The 22,213-nt window shown below is 40.9% G+C and overlaps 1 protein-coding gene across 5 annotated transcripts in view; it reads right to left on the reverse strand.

Moving 5' to 3' along the window:
* Window positions 1-22,213, reverse strand: part of RAD51B (RAD51 paralog B) — a 647,682-nt gene that overhangs the window by 8,314 nt on the left and 617,155 nt on the right. For 2 of the 5 annotated variants that reach the window (XM_086709448.1, XM_086709451.1), the window contains one exon: window positions 374-422. The exons of the other annotated variants lie outside the window; for them this stretch is intronic. In XM_086709448.1, the coding sequence (XP_086565574.1) occupies window positions 374-422 (49 nt within the window). The remainder of the gene's footprint in view (window positions 1-373; window positions 423-22,213) is intronic. 5 annotated transcript variants of the gene reach the window in all.

Below are 22,213 nucleotides of genomic sequence, written 5' to 3' on the forward strand. Positions count from 1 at the left end.
TTGATTGTGAGATTTATGTATCTTGTGCAAAGTTGGCAAGACGTCTATATTTTTATTGGGCCAACTCTACAAACTACCATTGAAATTCTCACATACAATGTCCCAAGTTCTCTTTGGGATTTCAGATGGGATCAGTTTCTTCTTTGAACTAATTTTGCACGGTGCTATTTTGTTGTAACTACTTAAGGAGCTGCCTGGTATAATGAAAGAGTCTAGGTTGGAATCAGAACACCAGGGTCAAAGTCCCAGCTATATCATTCTTTGGGTAAGTTATTTAACATGCCCCAGTTTCCTCATCTACAAAATGGGAATTATGCCACTTGTTTTGTAAACCATAAAACAACATATAAATACACGGAGGTTTTGGCCTTACCAGTGGCTGTGTGGTTGAAAATATAGTGATCCTCCAGATTCTATTGAAGCTGTGGGCAAAAACAATGTGATAAGAACATGAACGTGGGTGGTCAGGTGAGCAGGACACTGATTGCCCTGATAGAAAGCCTAGTTTTAATGCAAGCCAAATCCTTTAATCTCATTAATTAGGATTTTTATATAATCTTTTACTTAAGATAAGACATAGAAGTAAGCCATTCAATCTTGTATCCAATGGAAGAATTTTTCTCCATTTTTCCACCAAGAATATCATGATAATTCTTGATAATCAATAATATGCCTTTACTGGTGGTTTCTAGGTCTCAGACTTCTAGCTTCTAGGGAATAGGAATAAGTCTTTGACTTGCAAGGGATTTAGTCCTTTGAGGGAGATGTGCTTTTAAAACAGACAATCATGGGGAAAAAAGCTACAAGTAGGACAAGCTTTTGAGGGCAGGGGTTGGTAAACTACAGCTCTAGGGCCAAATGCAGTCCACCACCTATTTTTATAAAGACAGTTTTGTTGGAACACAGCCACATTCGTTTCCATATGTATTGTCTATGGCTACTTTTGTACTACAATAGCAAAATTGAGTAGCTGTGACAGAAACAGTATGGCCTGCAAAACTTAAAGTATTTTCTATCTGGCCTTTTATAGAAAAAATTTGCTGACCTCTGGTCTAAGGGTATCAGGTCTTTTAAAGATTTAACTTGGGTCCTCAAAGTTGAGGAGGAGTTAGCCAAGCAGAGAACAGGAGAAAGGCATTTGGTTGGCTATAAAAGTAAGTACAAAGGAATGGAGTTATGAAAGTATATTTCATGTTTAAGAAGCAAGGAAAGTCTCAATAGTACATGACAGAGAACAATGGGAGATGAGGCTGGGAAGATGGACTGAGGTTAGACCGAGAAAGGCCCTTTCCATCAATGCTATTGTGTTTGAAATTAATCCTGTAGACTTTTGGTTTCCAAATGGGATGCACACCCCAGAGTTACACAAGACAATCCATTAGGATTCAGGCAGAAATTATCAGAATTTTAACTTTATTTTTATCTAAGAAATAAGAAATTCGGCTTTATAACATTTAATATATACGTTGACATTCCATCCATGGCTATGGCTACTGGTCACGGATGGTTCATGAGATAAAGCATCCTATGGTAAGATTAGGCTTTGCACAGTACAGAGAGCTCAACAGTGGTGTCCTCAGTCCTCATTCTTCTCCAGGCTTTTAACAAAATATAAGCCACTACAGTTTATATGTTATGATTTATGGATATTATCTAGTTCATCCTAATATATGCAAAATGGACAAGGGGACTAAAAATATTCCTGCAAAGAAACAACAGATCAAAGATAGTATAAGCATAGGTAAATAATAAGAGTAGCATTTATACTTCCCTTCGAACGAGTTGTCTTCAGTCATATTCTAGCTGAAAAGAATGACCAAATGTTCAGATGCAACAAGAAAGAGAGCCAACCTCAATTAGAAAATTCCAAGAGAACTATCAGACGTATGGATTTACATCCTCTATCACTTATGATAAACTTTGCCTGACACATTGATCACGTTTTGTGGTACTGGCTAATGACAGTACAATGAAGCCATCATGATTAGCAAGATATTTTAGGCTATTGCTTATTTCAACTTTATTTCAGCCTTCTAAAATTTAATTGTGTGCATGTTTTATAATACATGATGTATTAGTAAAGAAATACATGTGTATAATGTAAAAATAAATATACATTGGGTGTACATATTCAAGATTCATTTAATTTTAGAGGGTTCAATCAAAAAAGTGTGGGGACTATTTCTGTAGACAATAGAGAACCAATGGAGGTCTCAGTAAAGGAAGAGTCAGGATTTGGTATGTTTTCGAAAAAGATGCTACAGGCTGCCAAGAGGAAAACAGATTGGAAAAGAAAAGACATGTTGGAGAGTGGCCACTTCAAATCATTTTTAAGTGCCTGAAGATCTCAGACAAAATGTATAAATACTAAGAGCTTTTATTACAAATTCCACTCTTCCAGCTCTCTCTTTCTGAAATGAATGGTGTTAGGTCCAAGCAAGGCCGCAAAGGTTTGCGCTGACAATATAGCCTTGTGATGAGCAAAGTTAGTTGGATGACATAAAAGCACAAGAATAGGTTCCAGAGATGCGAAAACATACCCTACAAACACTGCATGCCACTCGGACTCCACTTTCCCCTCTGACCTACATGGGTTTCCAAGGCAAAGGATTCTTCAAGCATGAGGGTCGTAGCCACTGTTTCAGCCAGAGAGGCCATTCCCAGTGTTGACAGGCATGATTAATTGATTCTGACGGGAAGATATGTTCTATCAAGGCTGTGCATATAGGATGTGGCTTCTGGGAAGGACTATGGCATTTCTCCTGGGAAAGGGGCCAGGTAGGCCATTAACCTATCACAGCCAGTCCCCCTTAGCCATTTATTCCTTGGTACAAAGAACCTAGTTGCCAGATTTGAAGAACTGAACTCAGGTCCTTTCAAAGTCTGCAAGAAAAGAAGAGGCTACACTAAATTGGGAAGGGTGAGGGTCTGTGGGAGGAGGTGGCCTGGGCAGTCCTTGAGAAGGAGCCGGCAAAGGTCTCAAACCTAAACCTAAAAGCCCTGAAAAAAAAAAACCAAAGGGAGTTTCCTTCTCTGCGCTCCAAGAAGAAGGGCAGGCCCTCTGCCTTTCTGTCTTTTCTCTTTAAAGTGCTGGGCAGGAGGGAGCAGGGGGCAGGGATAAGAGTAAAAACAAAATGAAAGTGACAACAAGCACTTTTTATGGACAAAGATGGACTTAGGAAGAAAAAACGCACGCTCTGGCTTTCGCAGCTCTGCACCATCTGGCCATACTCCTCACGTGGATTCTTCATTTCAGTAACGTCTGTCTGTTTCCTCCTCTCAAACACACCGTCCAGTTCCACTCTTTGCTCTGGTTGAAACTGTATTCAAACTTGGAGCCCTTGCAAGCTTCCATTGGCTTCATCAATCTTCCCTCACCGCTCCAAAATGCAAACTCCAAATCTCTCTTTCGTCTTCTGGTTAGCCAGTTTTGCCTTCAGTTAGGGCCCCCTTGTGCATTTCTCTAATCGTTCTGGGTCTCCCCAGCTGACTTTCTTGCAGGGGGATGTGTCCTTATGTATTTCCACAGCACCTAGATCTTGAGCTTCAAAATGAGTGCTAGGAACTCAGAATTCTTTGTCTATGTTTGACCTGAGCAGATTGTTTTAATTCACTAGGTCTTGTATTTAAAACAAAACAAAAGAAGGAACAAGATGGGATTCACTCATGACCTGGAAGCACTTGGAAGGGGCTGGGAACAGATAGATCTGTCCGGTGGATTCTCTCCGTCCTTGTTAGTTTGAGACAGCTGCTGGGGACAGATGCCAGCACAGACATGCTCCTAGGAAGACACATCCTGCCAGGATTACAGGGCCTAAAGGAAACACGGACACAGAACACAAGCCTAACACCCTTTCTTACTGCATCCATAGAAAACAGCAAACCCGGGAGGCTTAGCCAACAGCAGCCTGGAGGATGTGGGGCCTTGGTGAAGGCCATAGTTTAGCATCCTTTCACCCAGATGAGGGAAAAAGTCCCTTCTTTTCTCACCCCTTCCCCAAAATTAAAACAATGAAAATCAGTTCTCATTATCCCAATAATTAAGTCCCATTCAGCCAGCTGACAGCAGCCAAAGAATGATTTTTCTGTGCTGCGCTGTGTGGCTGCCCTCCATGGCCCCATTCATGGGCCACTGTGTGCATTTAATCACCCTGAGCGGGCTGAGCTAATGAAATGCTGGGGCCTTGCCCTGCCCTGACCCCGCTGCTATTTCTATCTGAGCTCAGCACGTCCTTTGCTTGACAGTTGCAACCGAACAAGCAGATTTTTCTCTCCCATCTATGGAGTGTAAAGAGCCTATTTTGGCAGCCTGTGGGGCTGGGGACCCCGCTGGAAAACCAGTGAATGCCCCTGGAGGTTAACTTGCAAAGCTGTTTTCCAGACTGAGAGGCGGGGTGGAGGAGAGGCAGCGTGCTGGAGACCCGAAGGCACCCAGGCCTGTGGCCCTGGTGCACGGGACAGGAAGGGCAGGGGCCCTTCTGGGGCAGAAAGGGAAGACGAACCTGGAAAAAGTAAGGGGCCACGAAATGGGGCAAGCTGATTTATCCAACGCAAACCTGAACAAAAGCTCTTTGTCAGTTATCAGAAATCTCCCTCCCTCGCCAGGGTCCAAGTGAGAAAATCCATTCCGTTTGGTTTCCAGTTCGCAGGGCTTGCTGAAAGGGGGATCCCTGCCGAGAGATTGCTCTCTTAACATTCCTAGCTGTTGTTTTAACGATTCCCTAAGATTCAGAAGTCAGGGAATAAGATGCCAAAATTATATGCATTTATCCATACAGAAGTTTAGGGAATTACACTTAGCTCATGAAAAAGTAAAACCGTTCTCTCTGAGGGAAGTTGGAGAGAAGAGGCCAAAAATGCATTAAATGTGTCAGCATGGTGGCTTTCCGTAGAAAAGACATATCTAATGAAGGACTTAAATCAGAGGTGACAAACTCAAATGCCCCCAGGGGCCAGAGAGGTCACCAGGCTGATGGAAGGGAGGTAGGTGGGAACTGTAGCAAATGCCAAGAGCTCTGCCCCATCTAGAGCAGGCAGTTGCTACACAGGCTCCGGCCCCTTTCTGCCATATAGGTAGGCGGGCCTGGAATGACATGATTTTCTGTGTTTTGTTCAAAAGAGAAACCTTAAATCTCTATTCTTATATGAAATCTCCCAAATGTTAATGTTGGAAACTAATTCAAGATGTAAAAAAAAAAAAAAAAAAAAAAGTCCCAAAACACAGCATTTCTAGCCAAACAAAATATGTTGGCATACTATAAGCCCACTACTCATATTTGCAGGGCCTGGGGCAAGGGTACAAATGGAGGCCACGTATCAGATGTCTAAATATTGAAAAGGTATAAATCAAGCTCACTAACTGTGAAAGAAAATATGCTCTGTCTGCCTACAGAGAAAAAATATGCTTTCCTAAGGCCCTGGTAGCCAGGTGTGAATTCAGAATTCTGGGACCCTGTGGATATCCTCACAGAAATTGGGCAACATGGGAGAGCTGGCTTTTGGCTCCCAGTCCTTCTTTCCCACCCCCATCTCCATCCTGCATTACTAGGGTCTTGGACACTCATGTGGACACTCCAGCCCATAAGCCCAAGCTCTGGCTATCCCCTTACACCCCAAATGGCTGCCCCTTGGCTGCCACTCTGGCTTAGCGGTGCCTCTATCAAAGGCATAGTCTGCCCTTGGGATGGCAGACCCAAATGAGCTTGGGGAGATGTGACAGTGAACTCCAGAGTTCTGGGATTCAGGGTGTGGTCTAGGAGGAGGAGGAACATCTGAGCGGTCACATCTCTCTGGCCAGAGTAAGGCCCTTTAAAGAGTGGGGTCTAAGGCCCCAAGTGAAGTACTGGCATCCATTTTCTTTCTTTATTTTTTTTTAACATTTATTTATTTATTTTGAGAGAGAGAGAGTGTGTGTGTGAAGGGGTGGGGGCAGGCAGAGAGAGGGAGAAGAGAGAGAGAATCCCAACCAGGCTCCGCACCATAAGTGATGAACCCAATGTGGGGCTTGAACTTACGAAACTGTGAGATCATGACCTGACCTAAAATCAAGAGTTGGAGGTTTAACTGACTGAGCCACCCAGGCACCCCTGGCATCAATCCTAGATCCCTGACTTAAATAATTATATGCCCAGAAGTGAAGACATCCTGATTCTTGGCCTGATTTTATGATTAACTAGCTATGTGACCTTGAGTAGATCATAATCTTTTGATGAATCAGTTTCTACGTGAATCAAATGGGGACAAAATAACTCTTGCAACCAACTCACTTGGGAAATAAAATGAGATTATTCAGTGAAAATACAAGTGATAATTAAATAGAATTTTTTTTTACAGATTAAGAAAATAGTAGCTGCAATAGACACAAATTTTATCAAACAGAACATATCTGAAAGGTCTCACTCAAACGATCTCATTAAAAACATATTTTATGCCAATATGTGGGCTAAGTCTAGAAGAACTGAAATGATAGTACTTTTCATTGAGAGTCTTCTCTCTTTTCCAACAATCCCTCAAGATGGGTGTCCCATCATGCTGATCTTAAAGGATATTGCAGAGATAAACAAAACAAAAACGAAATAGATTTGCAGTGATTTATGACTCCTTTCCAAAAACATAGCAACCCCATTTAATCCATATTAGAGCAAGATCTCTCTTTAGGGACACATGTGCTGTTATTGTGATAGCCATTATCATAGGGGCAGAGAGAGAAGGAGACACAGAATCTGAAGCAGGCTCCAGGCTCTGAGCTGTCAGCACAGAGCCCAATGAGGGGCTCAAACTGGCAAACCGTGAGACAGTGACCTGAGCCAAAGTTGGACACCTAAATGACTGAGCCACCCAAGTGCCCGTGGGTCCCAGTTTTTAATGAAAGAAAACCAATGGGGAAAGTGGCAAAATAAAAAAAGGAAGAAAATATTAAAAATTTCCATTACAATTTAAATCAATAAGAATTCAAGAATTTTATTTTTAATGATAAGAAAAAAGAACTTCAAACCACAGAGGGAGACAAGTTGTACACAAGGCAACTTGGTATACCAGGAAATATTCATGTGACAGTAAATTAAAGAGTTCCTTCCAAATAAATATTGTTTGATACTGATAATAATGTTTAAGCATGCCTGGTTTGCTTTTAAAAGATACCTTTCTCTTCAGACCAAGTCAAGACGGACTCTGAAAATACAGCAGAGAGTAGCTAAGGTTATGTGTCTTCCTAAACATCCATGGAAGAGCTAGGAATTGTGAGCATTTGTTGTGTTAGAATGCCTCACACCCATTTCCTCTTATTAACACCACCCTGTTTTCCTTTTGGGAGATAATCTCTTCCCCTTAGGACGGGTCTGTGGACAGAGCTGGATAGGAGGTTTGTGACCCAAGTTAGGCCAATCAGATGTTCCCCCATGGAATGTGGGTTTTGAGCAGAGGGACAAAGAGAACGGAAACATCAGGAAAGTCATAGCATCCAACTTGAGTATCTTGACCAGACTTTTGGAACCCTTACTGAGGTTCTTACTTCGTAGCTTCTGGAGCTTGATTGCTTCTTGCCCATTTCTGAGACTGGTTCCCCAGTCTGTCCTGAATCCTATAGGCTCCCTATATCCTTCTTCTACACCCTCTTTTGTTTATGTAAGCCAGAGGTGCTTCCATTTCATGCAGCTAAAGAACTTTAATGGATAAAATAGCACCAATGCACTGTGGGTACTAACCTTCAGTCTGATTTACCAAGTGCTTATGGAGACTTTCCATGTGCCCTGACCCCAGGGAGCATATGTCTCACTGTGGGATATGATGCAGGGGCCCTAATGCAGAAACAGTGGCACTATCCCGAGCTTCTTCTATCCAGTTACCCAGCTACACATACTCATTTTCTTTCTTGGTTTCCCTGAAGTGTTGGAATGTTCATTTCGTTTTTTACTTTATAGTGTGCGCTGTTCATAAAATGGCCAGCAGAATCTCAGCACTTCAAAGGGTGCTTCCAGAATGAGTAGGTAGCTGGAATCAGTATGACAGTGAGTCAGCCTGGTGATCCTCAGGCCTGCAGTAAGATCGATGTGTCAATATCACATGCTCAGAGATTAGGTTCCAATGTGCCTGACTGTCCTTGAAAAAAGTTCGTGGAAAAGGCTGAGGGTTTGCCAGGGGAAACTAAAAATAACAAATAAGGGAGATACACAGTGGGTAAAGATATGGAGGAAAGAACTGGAAACTGAGAGCAGAAAGTGACTGGTTCACAGTGACAGATGACCAAGAGTATGTGACATTAGGGGCAGCAAATGCCCTATACTAGTTTTGAGACTAGCTTTTGAAATCAGTAATAATAGTTATCATTTAATATTTAACCTCATTGCTCTTTGGTCATTTACCATCACCTGGGTTCTTAGCTTGACATTGCTCTGTGTGTTCACCAACCATAAGGAGATGGGGTAATCTGGAGGTTCAGTATATAGGGGCTCCAGAGCCAACCTACAACTCGAGTGCGTTTGAACTTCAAGTCTATCACTTGCTAGTTCCATGGCCTAAGGCGAATTATTTAGCTTCTCTGTGCTTCAATGGTGCTATCTATAAAATGGGGTGGTAATAATAATACATATAAAACACTTAGCAGCATCCTGGCACATTAGTGTTCAGTAAATATTAGCTACTGTTATTTATTCAACAATGGGGCATCTGGGTGGCTCAGTCAGTTAAGCCTCCAGCTTCAGCTCAGGTCATGATCTCGAGTTTCTTTCGTTTCAGCCCCACATACATCTCTGTGCTGACAGCTCCAAGTCAGGAGCCTGCTTCAGATTCTGTCTCTCTCTCTGCCCCTCCCCTGCTTGTGCTCACTCTCTCTTTCTCTCAAAAATAAATAATAAACTTAAAAAAAACCCCACATATATTTACTGAGCATCTAGGATTTCCAGGCACTTTTCTAGTCCTTGAGATATATCTGTGAACAAAATAGACAAAGATGCCTACCCTCATGGAGTTTACATGCTAGTGGGGGAGGAGGTGGGGAAGAGACAATAAACAATGCCGGTGCTGTTATTAATATCTGACCCAATTATTATTATCTGACTCAATATCCACCGTCTCCCCCAAACTTTCTGGAACTCCTTTAAATCCTTATCCTCTTCTTTAAACATTCTGTTCATCTTGGTGCCTTCACTGAAACCTGGTTGGCCCTAATATGTGATTTTCACCATTGCACTCAAAAGTGGGGTCTGCTTTTTTTTCTCACTGTCCACATATCCCAGAGGCTGACAACGGGGAAGTTGGCTTCCTTGCTTCCCATTGCTACTTCTATGCCTTTTCTCCTCATTATCCTATAAAACCCACAGGTCTTGGGGTACTCATTTCTTCAGACCGTATAACCTATCTCCATTTTTTTTTTTCTGTCATCAATAACCTCTCCATTGCTCATTTATTTATTTAGCACTGGAGAACCTGGTTCACCCTCCTCCCATTCAGCCCTGTTTCTGTCATCATCCTTGGTGACTTTAACATGGTTTCTGAGTTCCTTGACCTCCTCACTTCCAATGATCTGTTGTTTCACCTTCCTCAGATACTTTTACATGGTCATAGCCTAGACCTTGCCATCACCCCTTTCAAGTCTAGATTTTAATTGTCATATGATCCAACCACCAGTTTTATCTTTCCAGCCAACTTTCTCTAGTGTGCCTCCTCCTATCAAGTAAGCTCACCTGCATGTTTATTTTTGTTTTGTTTTGTTTTGCTCTGTTTTGTTCTATCTAGGCCAAACTTGCCTAGTACAACCCCAAGCTGGTCAAACCCAACTATTGGCTTAGGCCGTAATAGCTCGGAGGCAATTGAAGATGAATGGAGAAAATAATACCTCGAGTTGAATGATCACATTTTAAATCCATGACTACTGCCGTTCTCAAATGAGTACTCAATATTGTCCAGAAGTCCTGCATTATTTCTCTAGCAAGTTCATTTCACAAGATCACTATTTGTGTGTCTTCTCCCCCTCAAACCTCTAACCATCACCCCCTTTCAGCTGATGATATCAAATCACATCTCACTGAGAAACAGAAATAATCAGACCGAAACGCTCTCATTTCCCCATCACGACAGCTGCAAAAGTACTGGTGTAGTATCTGTTTTCACTCCCATCACAACAGAAGTGTCCCTCTTCCTATTAAAGCCAAGCCCCTCTACTTGTGTTTTGGATTCCACCTTCTCTGTATGTCTCAGGGACTTTGTTTCTGAGGTCAGCCCCATCCCTCTTCTGCACAATCAGCTTCTTCTACTCTACTGAATCACTCTATCAGCATCAGCAACAAAATGCCCAGCTAGCTTTCATCTTTCAAAATCCTCTCTTGAGGGGTGCCCGGGTGACTTAGCCGGCTATGTGTCTGACTCTTGATTTCGGCTCAGGTCATGATCTCATTGTTTGTGAGTTGAGCCCCATGTCAGGCTCTGCCCTGACAGAGTGGAGTGTGCTTGGGATTCTCTCTCTCCCTCTCTCTCTGTCCCTCCCCTGCTCTCTCTCTCTCTCTCTCTCTCTTTCAAAATAAATAAACTTAAAAAAAAATCCTCCCTTGATACCACATTCTCCTCCAGCTACCTTCCTATTCTCTGTCTCCCTTCGAATTGGTTTTATGTAGTATATAGGGAATGCTGTTGACCATTTTAAAAAATAGATTATTTTTTAGAGCAGTTTTAGGTTCACAGCAAAATTGATCCGAAGGTGCAGACAGACTCCCCCGCCTCCACACATGCACAGCCTCTCCCATTATCAACATCCCCCACCCGTGCTGTTCATTGTTACAACTTAGGAGCCCACATCCACCCATTACCCAAGTCCATAGTTTGCTCTTGGTGTTGTGCATTCTATGGGTTTGGACAAATGTATAACAACATATATGCATCATTATAGTATCATACAGAATAGTTTCACTGCTTTAAAAATCCTGTGCTCTGCCTATTCATCTTTCTTTTCCCTCATCCTCTGGCAATTTCTATATTGATGTTATATTCAGCAAACTCTCTGAACTCCCTTTTTTTTTCTAACCATTTTCCTACAGTATGGATTTTCTTTAAACAATCTTACTGTCTTTAAAGGAAGATGGCTTGTCTTTTCTCTTTCCAATTCTTTAATTTTACTGTCTTTCCTCATTGCACTGATGGGCTGATAATAGGTATTATCATATCCTTCCCCCCCCCCGATTTTAATAAGAATACAGCTAACGTTTTACCTTTGAGTGTAATGTTTACAAAGATATTTGTTATTGTATACATTCCTTATGAAATGAAAGAAGTTCACTCCTATTCTTAGTTTGCTGAGTTTATATAATGAAGAACTTTGGATTCTATCAAATGACTTTTCTGCATCTATAAGAGAATCATAAACCTTTACTATTTTAATCTGTTATAAGTGGTATATTATATTAGCATCATCTGATGTTGGGTCATCCTTGCATTTCTTAGATAAATTCCTCCAGAAGGTTTTTTTTTTTTTTTTTTTAAATACATGCATACACCCATCATCATCTCTGGTAATATTTTATTTAGGAATTTTTCATCTATGTTTGTAACAACTAGTCTATCATTGTATAGTCTTGGATTTTATATCAAGTTTATACCAGCCTCATAAATTGAGTAGTTTTCCTTCTTTTTCTACACTCAAAACCAGTTTGTATAACACAGAGGTTAGCTGTTCCTTGATGGGTTGGTAAAACATTCCTGTAAGATCACCTAGGCCCAACATCATTTGAATGGAAGATTTTGGATAGTGATTCAGTTCCTTCATGGGCTATTGGTTGATTTAAAGTTTCCGATTAATCATCCTTGATTCAATTTTGAAAAATTATCAATTTCATCCATTGACATTAAGTTATTCATAGAGTTGTTCATAAAGTTGTTCATCCTAGTTTATGATTTTCTTCATCCCAACTTTATCTGTAGTTATGAGTCATTGTCTCTTTTTTTCTTAATATTACTACCTACTGGGTTTTTTTTTTTTTTTTTTTTTGTTTCTTGAGCAGTCTTTTTTTTTTAACATTTATTTATTTTGGGGAGAGTGCAAGTGGGGGAGGGGCAGACAGAGTGGACAGAGGCTGAAGCAGGCTTTGCACTGACAACCTGACAGCAGCCAGCCCCACGTGGGACTTGAACTCACAAACCATGAGATGACCTGAGCTGAAGTCAGAGGGTCAACTGACTGAGCCACCCAGGTGCCCCTCTTGAGCAGTCTTGAAGAAATTTTTGTATTTTACCAGTCAGTTCAATAATAACTTCTGGATTTGTTGATTACAAGTTTTGTTATTGTTGTTTCTTTGTTTGTTGTCCATGAAGTTCTGATCTTTATTATTCTGTTATCTGCTTTTTTTGGACTTAATCTGTTATTTTTCTTGGTTGTAGATTTAAACACATAACTCCTCATATTCACTTAATTTTATTTAATTAAAAAATTATTTATTTATTTACTTAATGCTTACCTATTTATTTATTTAATGTTTACTTATTTTTGAGAGAGAGAGTGAGCGAGCGAGCAAGAGACAGCCCAAGAAGGGGAGGGGCAGAGAGAGACACACACAGAATCTGAAGCAGGCTCCAGGCTCTGAGCTGTCAGCACAGAACCCACAGATCTCATCAACTGTGAGATCAAGACCTGAGTGGAAGTGGGACACAACCCACTGAGCCACCCAGGCGCGTCCACCTAATTTTCTTTAATGAATTTTAAGATTGTGAGTTTCTCTCTTAAGTACTTTGGCTGTGTCTTCAAGCTTTGATATATAGCTACATTTTTTTTCTTTTTTAAATACAAATTACTTATGAGATTAGTTTTTCTTATTTAGTTTCACTGTGGCCAGAGAATATGTCTTTATGGTATCAATTCTTAAAAATTCATTGAGACCCCTTTTGTGGCCTGTAATGTCAATTTATGTAAATGTTCAATGTGTTCTTAGGAAAGAATATGTGTCCTTTATTGTTGAATTTTGAGTAAAGTGTATAATAGTTTGTGGTTGGGGCGCCTGGGTGGCGCAGTCGGTTAAGCGTCTGACTTCAGCCAGGTCACGATCTCGCGGTCTGTGAGTTCGAGCCCCGCATCGGGCTCTGGGCTGATGGCTCAGAGCCTGGAGCCTGTTTCCGATTCTGTGTCTCCCTCTCTCTCTGCCCCTCGCCCGTTCATGCTCTGTCTCTCTCTGTCCCAAAAATAAATAAACGTTGAAAAAAAAAATTAAAAAAAAAAATAGTTTGTGGTTATATCTTTTAAGTTCTTAATAAGTGCCTTTGTAAAAATGAGTTTAAGTCTGCTACCATAATTGTACATTTGTATTTCTCTCAGTTTTTATTTTTATATATTTCAAGGTTTCAAGATTGTGTTTTTAGAGGCATACAGATTCATGATTGTTATGTCTTCTTGATGGAGGGTTCCTTTATAATAATGTTTTTCTCTTTATCCGTATTAATATATATTGCTCTAAATTCTATTTGACTGCTATTTATACTCTGACACCACCTTTCTTTGGGTATTTCCTAGTATTGCTTTTGCCATCTCTTTATTCCTAAAGTTCTGTGTGGATTGGCCTAGGTATGTGCTTTGAAAATAGCCAAAGCAGGATACTTTAAAAAATTCTAATCTGATAATCTCTGGTTTTTAGTAGGTACATTTAATCCACTTATTGTAGTTACTGTTATTTTTTACTTACTTCTTCCATTTTACTTAGGCTTTTCTATTTATCTTCTTTGCTTCTTCATTTCTTTATTTTTTCTTGCCTACTATTAGATTGATAAGGTGTTCTATGTTCTATATTTTTCTCTTTGTTGATTTGGAAGCTACAGATTGAAGTTCTTTTCAGCTCATGATCACCCTAAAGTTTTATCATACACATTTAATTGTGAATATTTCAAGGAATAAAGATTTTTAATATCTTATCCTCTTGACCAGGAAGGAGTGTTAGCACATTTTAACTATCTAATTAACACTCCCTCTCCCATCAGATTGTCCCAATATTTTGACTTAAACTTTATTTTAAACTCCAGATTTAGTTATTTTTATAATCAGTTGAAGTGCAGTTTAATCAATTTATTTCTATGCCCACTATAGTTTCATGATTCAGATAGTTTACTCAGTTTTTTTTTCCCCTGTTATAATACATCCTTTAATGGTACTTTTAGTGAAGATCCAAGACTGACAAACTTCATTCCTTTTTATTTCTAAAAATTCTTTTATTTGTAACTCTTTTAAGGCTAGTTCAACTAAATATAAAACTTTAGATTAACAGTTCTTTTTTTTTCCTCCTCAGATCTTTGAAGATACCCCACCACTGTCTTCTGGAATATCTTGTTGCTACTGAGATGTCTATTATCAATGCAAACGTTATTTCTTTTTTTTTTTTTTTATTTTTTTTATTTAAAAAAAATTTTTTTTTTCAACGTTTATTTATTTTTGGGACAGAGAGAGACAGAGCATGAACGGGCGAGGGGCAGAGAGAAGGAGACACAGAATCGGAAACAGGCTCCAGGCTCTGAGCCATCAGCCCAGAGCCCGACGCGGGGCCGAAACTCACGGACCATGAGATCGTGACCTGGTTGAAGTCGGACGCTTAACCGACTGCACCACCCAGGCGCCCCGCAAACGTTATTTCTGTATAAGTAACCTCTCTTTCCTTTCTGATAATTTCCAATATTGTCTTTTTTTTATCCTTGAAGTTCTATAGTTTCACTACAAAGTTTTAAATGTGGATTTACTTTTATTTATCCTACTCAGTATTCAAAGTGCTTTTTTCAATTAAAATCTTTCCAACTGTGGATTCTTTACTATTCCCTCAATGCTTTCTTGCAGAACTCCTAATAGACATAAATTGGAACTTTTCGATCTGCCTTCCACTCTCTTAACTTTGACTCTGGGCTGCATTTTGAGTGACTTCTTCCATACTCCCTTCCCATTCACTGATCCCTCTTCAACTATGTCTTTTTTTTTTTTTTTTTTAATTTTTTTTTTCAACATTTATTTATTTTTGGGACAGAGAGAGACAGAGCATGAACGGGGGAGGGGCAGAGAGAGAGGGAGACACAGAATCGGAAACAGGCTCCAGGCTCTGAGCCATCAGCCCAGAGCCTGACGCGGGGCTCGAACTCACGGACCGCGAGATCGTGACCTGGCTGAAGTTGGACGCTTAACCGACTGCGTCACCCAGGCGCCCCCAACTATGTCTTATCTAGAGTTTATCCTATCTACAGATTTTACCTTTCTAATTGGTTCTTTTTCATGTTTACCAATTCTTATTTCATTTATGCCTGCTTTATTTTACAATTTCCTTTTAAAAATAGGTGTTATTCCTCTTTATTTAAATACACTTAGAGTCTTTGCCAGATGATTCTTTTAATTTCTTTTGTACAAACTAACATCTAACAAATGTTAATTTTGTTTTTCTTAGTGTTGGCTATCTTTGTTTGGATGCTAATTGGAGTGTGTATATGTGTGGGTGTCTTGTCTTTTCTCTTTTCTTTTCTTTCTCCTTATCGATCATGCATAACCATGGAATTAGTGATATCTCCCGGAGTAGGTGAAACATCCTGGTTTCTGTTGCTGGGCTCTGACTACTTCCTCCTGCCTCCAAAGGCCTATAGTTTCATAGAAGCAGTCCCATGTAGTGTCATTAGTGTCTTTTTTTTCAACATGCTTTCCCTAGTAAGAAAGTTCCATCTCAGTGTTTTAGTTCCAGCAGTGAGCCTCACTCTAGTCAGCTACCATGCTTAGAGCAATTTAGTCCCTGTTACTCCATGGGACCCTCTTGTCCAGCTTTTGGATTTGGAACTCAGATAACTGTAGTTTGAGCCATGTTCACTGTTTCAACATTAATCCACCTAGAAAAAGGAAATCAACTGCATTTCCTGAAGCACAATAGAGGTGGGACTTATTTAGAGTTGGACAGACCAGAGTGTCAACCAGAGGCTCATCACTTACTAGCTGGGAGGTTGAGGGAAATTTATCTAACTTTCTTGAGCCACAGTTTTCCCATTAGCCAATTAGAAATGATACAATCTATGTCACAAGATTGATGGAATAAAGTTTAAAACAGCATCTGGCACCCAGTAGCTGCTCACAGCACATATTAGAATGCTTATTAAATAATCATTTTAAAAGGTAAATATTTTGTTTCAACCAAATCCATATTTGCAGTCAGAATTTTTTTTCTCATTAAATATGGGACCTTGACTCATCATGCTCTTCATCCCTCCTTCTTGGAACTTACTGGTCAAGATGTTTAGCAATATGAATTTTAACAGACTGATAATGGGTTCTTACAAGAGAATAGGTAAAGTTTCATTTGTTTTTTGTACTTTATGATTTATATCCAACTCTCAAAGTATTCTTAAGATAGTTTACAAGAAAAGACATGTGTACAATAAATTGGATGAATAAGAGAAAGAAATTTAAACCATGGATGAGGAAGAGAAAATAATTATGCCAAAAACCTGAGCTAACCATTACTGTAATTGAGCATTAAATTTGTTCAAGGCTTCTTGGCAGCTAAAGGCAAGAAAGAGGAAATGTGATGGGTGACATGATTCTCAATGGCTAAAGTTTTTCTCTTAAGTAGTTTAGCAAGGCTATGGTGGGGTAGAAACCATTTGGTGGTTAAACTCCATTGGGGCCACATAATGTGGAAGAAGGTATTCTTTACAGTGGATGGTAGAGTCTATCCCCAGCTCTTTAGCAACAGATTGGACAACTCTGGCTTTGGATGGCTTAGTGCAAATCTGACTAGAGCCAGGAAACTGAGATTGATGAGTTTTTAAAAGTAAAATTTCAGATAATAAAAAATACAAATCATAGTGATAACAATGGTGCTTGGCCAGGACAGTGGTGAGAGTTTTCAGATGGTCATCAGGAAAATGTGGAGGTGACCATTGTGATTTTCAATGCCCAGATCATGGGACCTGGGGATGTTGTCATCTTTTGCATTGCAGCTATCTACCAGGGTCTGAATCAGTTTTCTATTGCTGCTGTAACAAATTACCACCAATGTAGTGGCTTAAGGCAATACAAATTTATGAGAGTATTAGCAGGCAAGGAGCAGAGAAAGAGAGGGACAGAGGATCCAGAACTGGCTCCACACTGACAGCAGCAAGCCTGATGTGGGGCTCAAACTCATGAACCACAAGATCATGACCTGATCCGAAGTCAGACGCTCAGCTGACTGAGCCACCCAGATGCCCCTGTATCCAGAATATTTTTAAGTCATGTGTTCCAGATTTGTTAGGCACACTTAATATAAAATCAGCCTGACATGTGGGCATACTTAACCTATCTATCTACCAGGGAAGTTAAGTGTAGTACTTGTAATGTACTTATATTTCTTGGTCTTGAAACACCTCCTTCAGGAATGTACAGGAGTCAGGCCTGTAATTCCAACACTCTAGTGAGCCACACACTGAGGGAATCTATACACTATCTGTATCCATACACTTTTAGTCTGTCCAGCCTGAAAAAGTTGGATTTTTAAATTTTAAGCATCTTGTTATGTAGATTTCAAACTTTTCGGTGCTTCTGAACCACTCTGGGATCATGACAGTGGCTTTCTCTGTTGGTCCGTTATAAGTAGTGCTGATTCTGTGTGTGTTCTTGGGCAGCTTATGTGGCCACTCCTTATCCCAGTTACCTCATATGCAACCTGGAGGGCTGGAGTCAGGTGTAAATGAGGGAACCATGCAAAGCCTTTAGAGCATTGCATGGAACTTGGTAAAGCTGTGATACATTTGTGTCTTATAATTATTAAAAGATAATAACACATGAACCTGTTCTCTTACAGTCACAGAACTGGCCATTTTGTTGTCTCCAGACATTGATATTCACCCCATCTTGAGGGCAGCAGACACATTGCTAAGCAAAGTGTCCTTCTGCTTTGCTCTATAGGAATAATATTCCCATAAAGGCTGTTGCTTATAGTTAAGGCGAGACATCAAGGCCCACTATCAAGGCAGTGGAGACAGGCAGACAGAGCTGAGAGTACTTATCCCATGGCCAAGAGAAATGCTCCTCTTCTCAGCTTGGGGGAAGGGCATGAAGAATCTGGCAGAGTGAATTCTCCTGGGGCTCTTTGGTGCCACATTTTACTCTCATCTAAACTCAAAAGGGAGCCTCCTAGGTTCGTGTCATGTTGTCCTAATAGTCAACCCAGGCATATTAATTCAAAAGGCCACATAAACAATCCTTGTCGTGAACGGGTCTCCGCCAAGACAATTCTACCCTGGCGTCACACCTCCATACCACAGCTCTACTTCCATCCCTGTACTTTATGGCACAATGCCGAATGTCGCAAAACCGTCCTTGGGTTCTGTAAAGAAGCATGAGCCCTAAGGCTTCCACCCCACCCTGGGGCTGCTTGCTGACCTCTGACCTCTTGCTTGGTATTCTGCTTTCCACTCTCACAGCAGTGGTTAACCAGCCTGCCTCCAAATGGCCAGATGCCACCACTAAGCCCAGAAGAGTTTCAGGGCTGGAGAAGCTTAACTCCAAGTGGCACACAGGCCACATAAATTCCTCAAATATGCACCCCAAAAAAAGGGTCCCTGGGGATTCAGTTTATCTTACCAAGTTTCAGCTGAGGGAAAAACATTCTAATGGCATGTAAGGAAAGCTGTCAGAGAACTGTTTTGCTCAACATCAAATGCATTCCAGGCCTTATCTAATCAGGGAGTCTTCTTCACAGCTGATGCAGAGGCTGTTCCTGAGCCAGGAGAGAGGCCTTGATTTTAAGTACAAAATGATGGTTCTTTTGGCATAGGCAAAATTGGTCGGCAGCTGGAGGTTTGGAGTGACCCCTGACCCTCTCCCACAGTTCCTCCTGAGTCCTGCTGCACAAAACTAAGCCATGCTCAAATCCCAGGCTCTAATTGGCTCTGGTTTGTTTTGCTTTTCTATTCTATCCAGAGCTTCAAAAGGCGTTTCCATAATTGTTTGAGGCATGAAAAAGGCAGGTTTCAGCTTTCCTAACTGGAATTGGAGGTAATTACTGTCTTGCACACACGAGCCGGTACATGCTTCAAATCAGATGGCTCTGAGTTGTTTTATAAAGTGTAGCTGGGCCTCTGAGCCAGGAGAGGAAGGATTATGGAACCTTCCAAAGGCTTTGTTCCAAAGAAAGAAAAACTCGGACATCTCAGGGAGGCATCCATATTCTTCTGTGATTACTTTAAGCTCTGCCCAAGAGGTTTGGCCTGAAAAGATTGTGTCTTCCACCTCATCTTTTATAGGATAAGGAGGCATTTTTTTGGTCCTCTCTTTCAAGAGACAGAACATGACACCCCACATAACTCTCATCTTGTTTGTAATCAGCAACTGTGGGCTTGCCCTGGGCAACCTCAGACTAGGGCAAACGGAGTCAGGCAGTTAAGAGTCACCTCAGAGCACCAGATCAGGCATTTACTTCTGTATTCTGAGAAGAATAAACACAAACATGGGCAGTCTCCAGTTTATAGCCCACTCCACCATCCTGAGTGTGGACTGGGAAGCAAGACGCTCTTTTAAATCTCAGCCTACTAGCTGTGTATCCATAGTCAGCTGATTCACATTACTATCCTCCATGGCCTCACCTACAGAACAAGAATAGTGACTGGTCCAACTCATAGGGTTGCTGTGACATCCAAATGAGGTCAACCTGTGTCAAATGCTTAGTATAGCATCTGCACATAGTGAATGCCCAATAATAGCATGGTCATGAGGGCCAAGGGTCCACTCTGAAAATGGTGGAGGTTTTCAAGACTCTGGAGACTCAGAAGTAGAGGAAGAAAAGCTGGGGATTATAGAAGGAAGGTGGAGGAGGAGCAGAGTGACAGTCCCTACCTCAAAGTGTCTTCCCTCCCAAGGGCATCACCTTAAGCATATTAGGTAGCCCGAAATTCCACAGATTAGAGATTTAGTTCTGCCTTTTTTCAATAATATATCTCAGTGAGAAATAGCTGGTTAAACTGCATTCACACATCAGCGTAAACTGGCTTATTTGCTTTCTTTCTAATACCTACACACTCAGCAGCTTGGGGGTTAAGGAGGTTGGGGCCAAGGAAGGAAGAAATAGTAATAATTTAGCATCATGAGGCACTGCCTGGGACAAGACCAATCCAAATCCTGAAAGCTCCAGTTCACTTCATTCACTGGCCCACAAAGAGCCTGCCTGGCACATGGGAAAAGAGGAGGTGGGGGTCAGATGTGTGTGGGGGGCCCTGAATTGCCTTTCTGGTTTTTGTACTTGCATATGGACAGTCCCCAAACACACTCTTCCAATGGTTTCCAGGACTGTCTCCTCTCTGGGAGCTCCTCCTCCTCTGCCAGAGACAGAGCTCGCATATGGCAGCCCAGGGTGCAGGGCTCAGACCTTGGTTCTCCTTTCACTCATCACCCCTAAATGATCTCATCCAGGCCCTCTCATAAGAGCTTGAGTCTGCCTCTGTGTTGCTCACTCCCAAACCAACTTCTCTCTTAATATGGATATTTAGTTGCCTCTCGACATCTCCCTTTCAAGTGTCCCAAACTCCCAACAACCCCTTACCCCCATCCTACGCCACCAGAAATGATAAAAACAAACACACAAAAAACCCATCAATAAGGTCTCCATATAAATGTTCTCATTGCAGATGATCTTTCAACACTGTTGACCTTCCTCTTTGTACCATGTACTTCCCTTTCTCAGCACTTAAGACAATGTACAATCACATATTTATTTTTTATAATTATTTGTATAATATCTGTCTCCCAGTAGACTATAAACTTCATGAAGACAAGATGAGGTCTATCTGCCTCCTGTTCTTCACCTAGCCCAGTGTGTGACACAGAGTCAGTCCCCACTATACATTTGCTGAATGAATGAATGATTTCAAAGCAGACATGGGTCCTCTGATAAGAAAGAGAGTTTCTAGATACAAAAAAGGCTATGAAACCTGGCAAAAAATACTTGAGATCACATCTTGTTTTCCCAGAGTGGGGCTCTTTTCTGCTTCCCCCTCCCATTTGACAAAGTCTTATGTTTAATAAAAGCCCTGAATAGTTACAGCAAGCATACAGGACTGGATCATGAACTTGATGAACTGCCGCAAGCCTAAATGTCTGATATGGGGAATACCTACATTATGTTCACAAACATGGCCGGCTTTCAATTATCCATTCCAGTGGATAATCTAATAGCCAATAATCTAATAGTTTATAATTCAATAGCTTATAATTTTAAAAGTTTTACATGTGGCTTTTGTGAATTTGCATCAATATATAAGGAGATCTGATGGTTTAGGAATTCAAAATATTTTGGGCTCAGGTGTCTAATGTCACTATCGCCAGTTGCCTATTAAGGACTTCCTTGGCTCCAACCTCATGTGGAAAAAATACTGCATTGTGTTTGGGAGGAAAGCACATTAGGGTTTTTTGTTTGTTTGTTTGTTTAATTTGTTTGTTTGTTTTTTTTGTCATAAGAATTGGGGTCCAAACTCCAGCTCTGCCACTTACCAGCTCTGTTTTCATGTTACCTGGCCTGGTCTTTGTTTTCTCATCAATACCTACCTCCCAGGACTATGATAAAAATTTTTAGGAAGAATTAATGTGAACCACTTGTTCAGGTAAATGCAAAACAAATCAAAAGTAGGGTTGGGCCTCTACAAACTTTCTGTTTCACAGCTGAGGAAAGAAAGATTTCTCTTTTTTCTTTCTGCCTTAAAGGACTTTCTTTTCCAGGCTCAGTAGGATAAAGTAAACAGGGTCCTTGCTTTACAAATCACATTTGATTGTGAAAGCTTCTGCTAATGCCTGTACAAATCTGAAAGAAAAATGCTGTCTTGAGCAATCTAATATGAAAAACTGACCATGGGTCCTCCCTAGGCTCCACCAACCCTATCAACAATACAAATGACGGTGCATATGTCTGGGTCTTTGCCCATGTCATCTCGGGTCCAAGTCTCAGGGTTTGAAAGTAGAAATATCCTAAGATCCAAGGCAGAACCAATTGTCTGTTGGGGGTGGGGGCTAGAACCCCAGAGTTCCCACCTCCTTTTCCTGTCATGAAGTTTATATCTCCAGGGAAAACAGCTGTCCGTTCTCAGGCCAACTGGGACTGAAGCCAGCTGTTGCTTCCAGATGCCAAGAGCCAGATGTACACCCACTTTTCCCTCCCACTCCTTACGCCTAAAGTCTTAAACTTTACTGAATTTATTAATAACCTTCACAACTTGCTAAAAATGCATTTCCTCAGGATCCCCCTCCAAAGAATCTGATCCA

The sequence above is a fragment of the Puma concolor genome, chromosome B3, assembly GCF_028749965.1.
Source record: "Puma concolor isolate L17-30 chromosome B3, mPumCon1.1.hap2, whole genome shotgun sequence".
Lineage (NCBI taxonomy): Eukaryota > Metazoa > Chordata > Mammalia > Carnivora > Felidae > Puma > Puma concolor.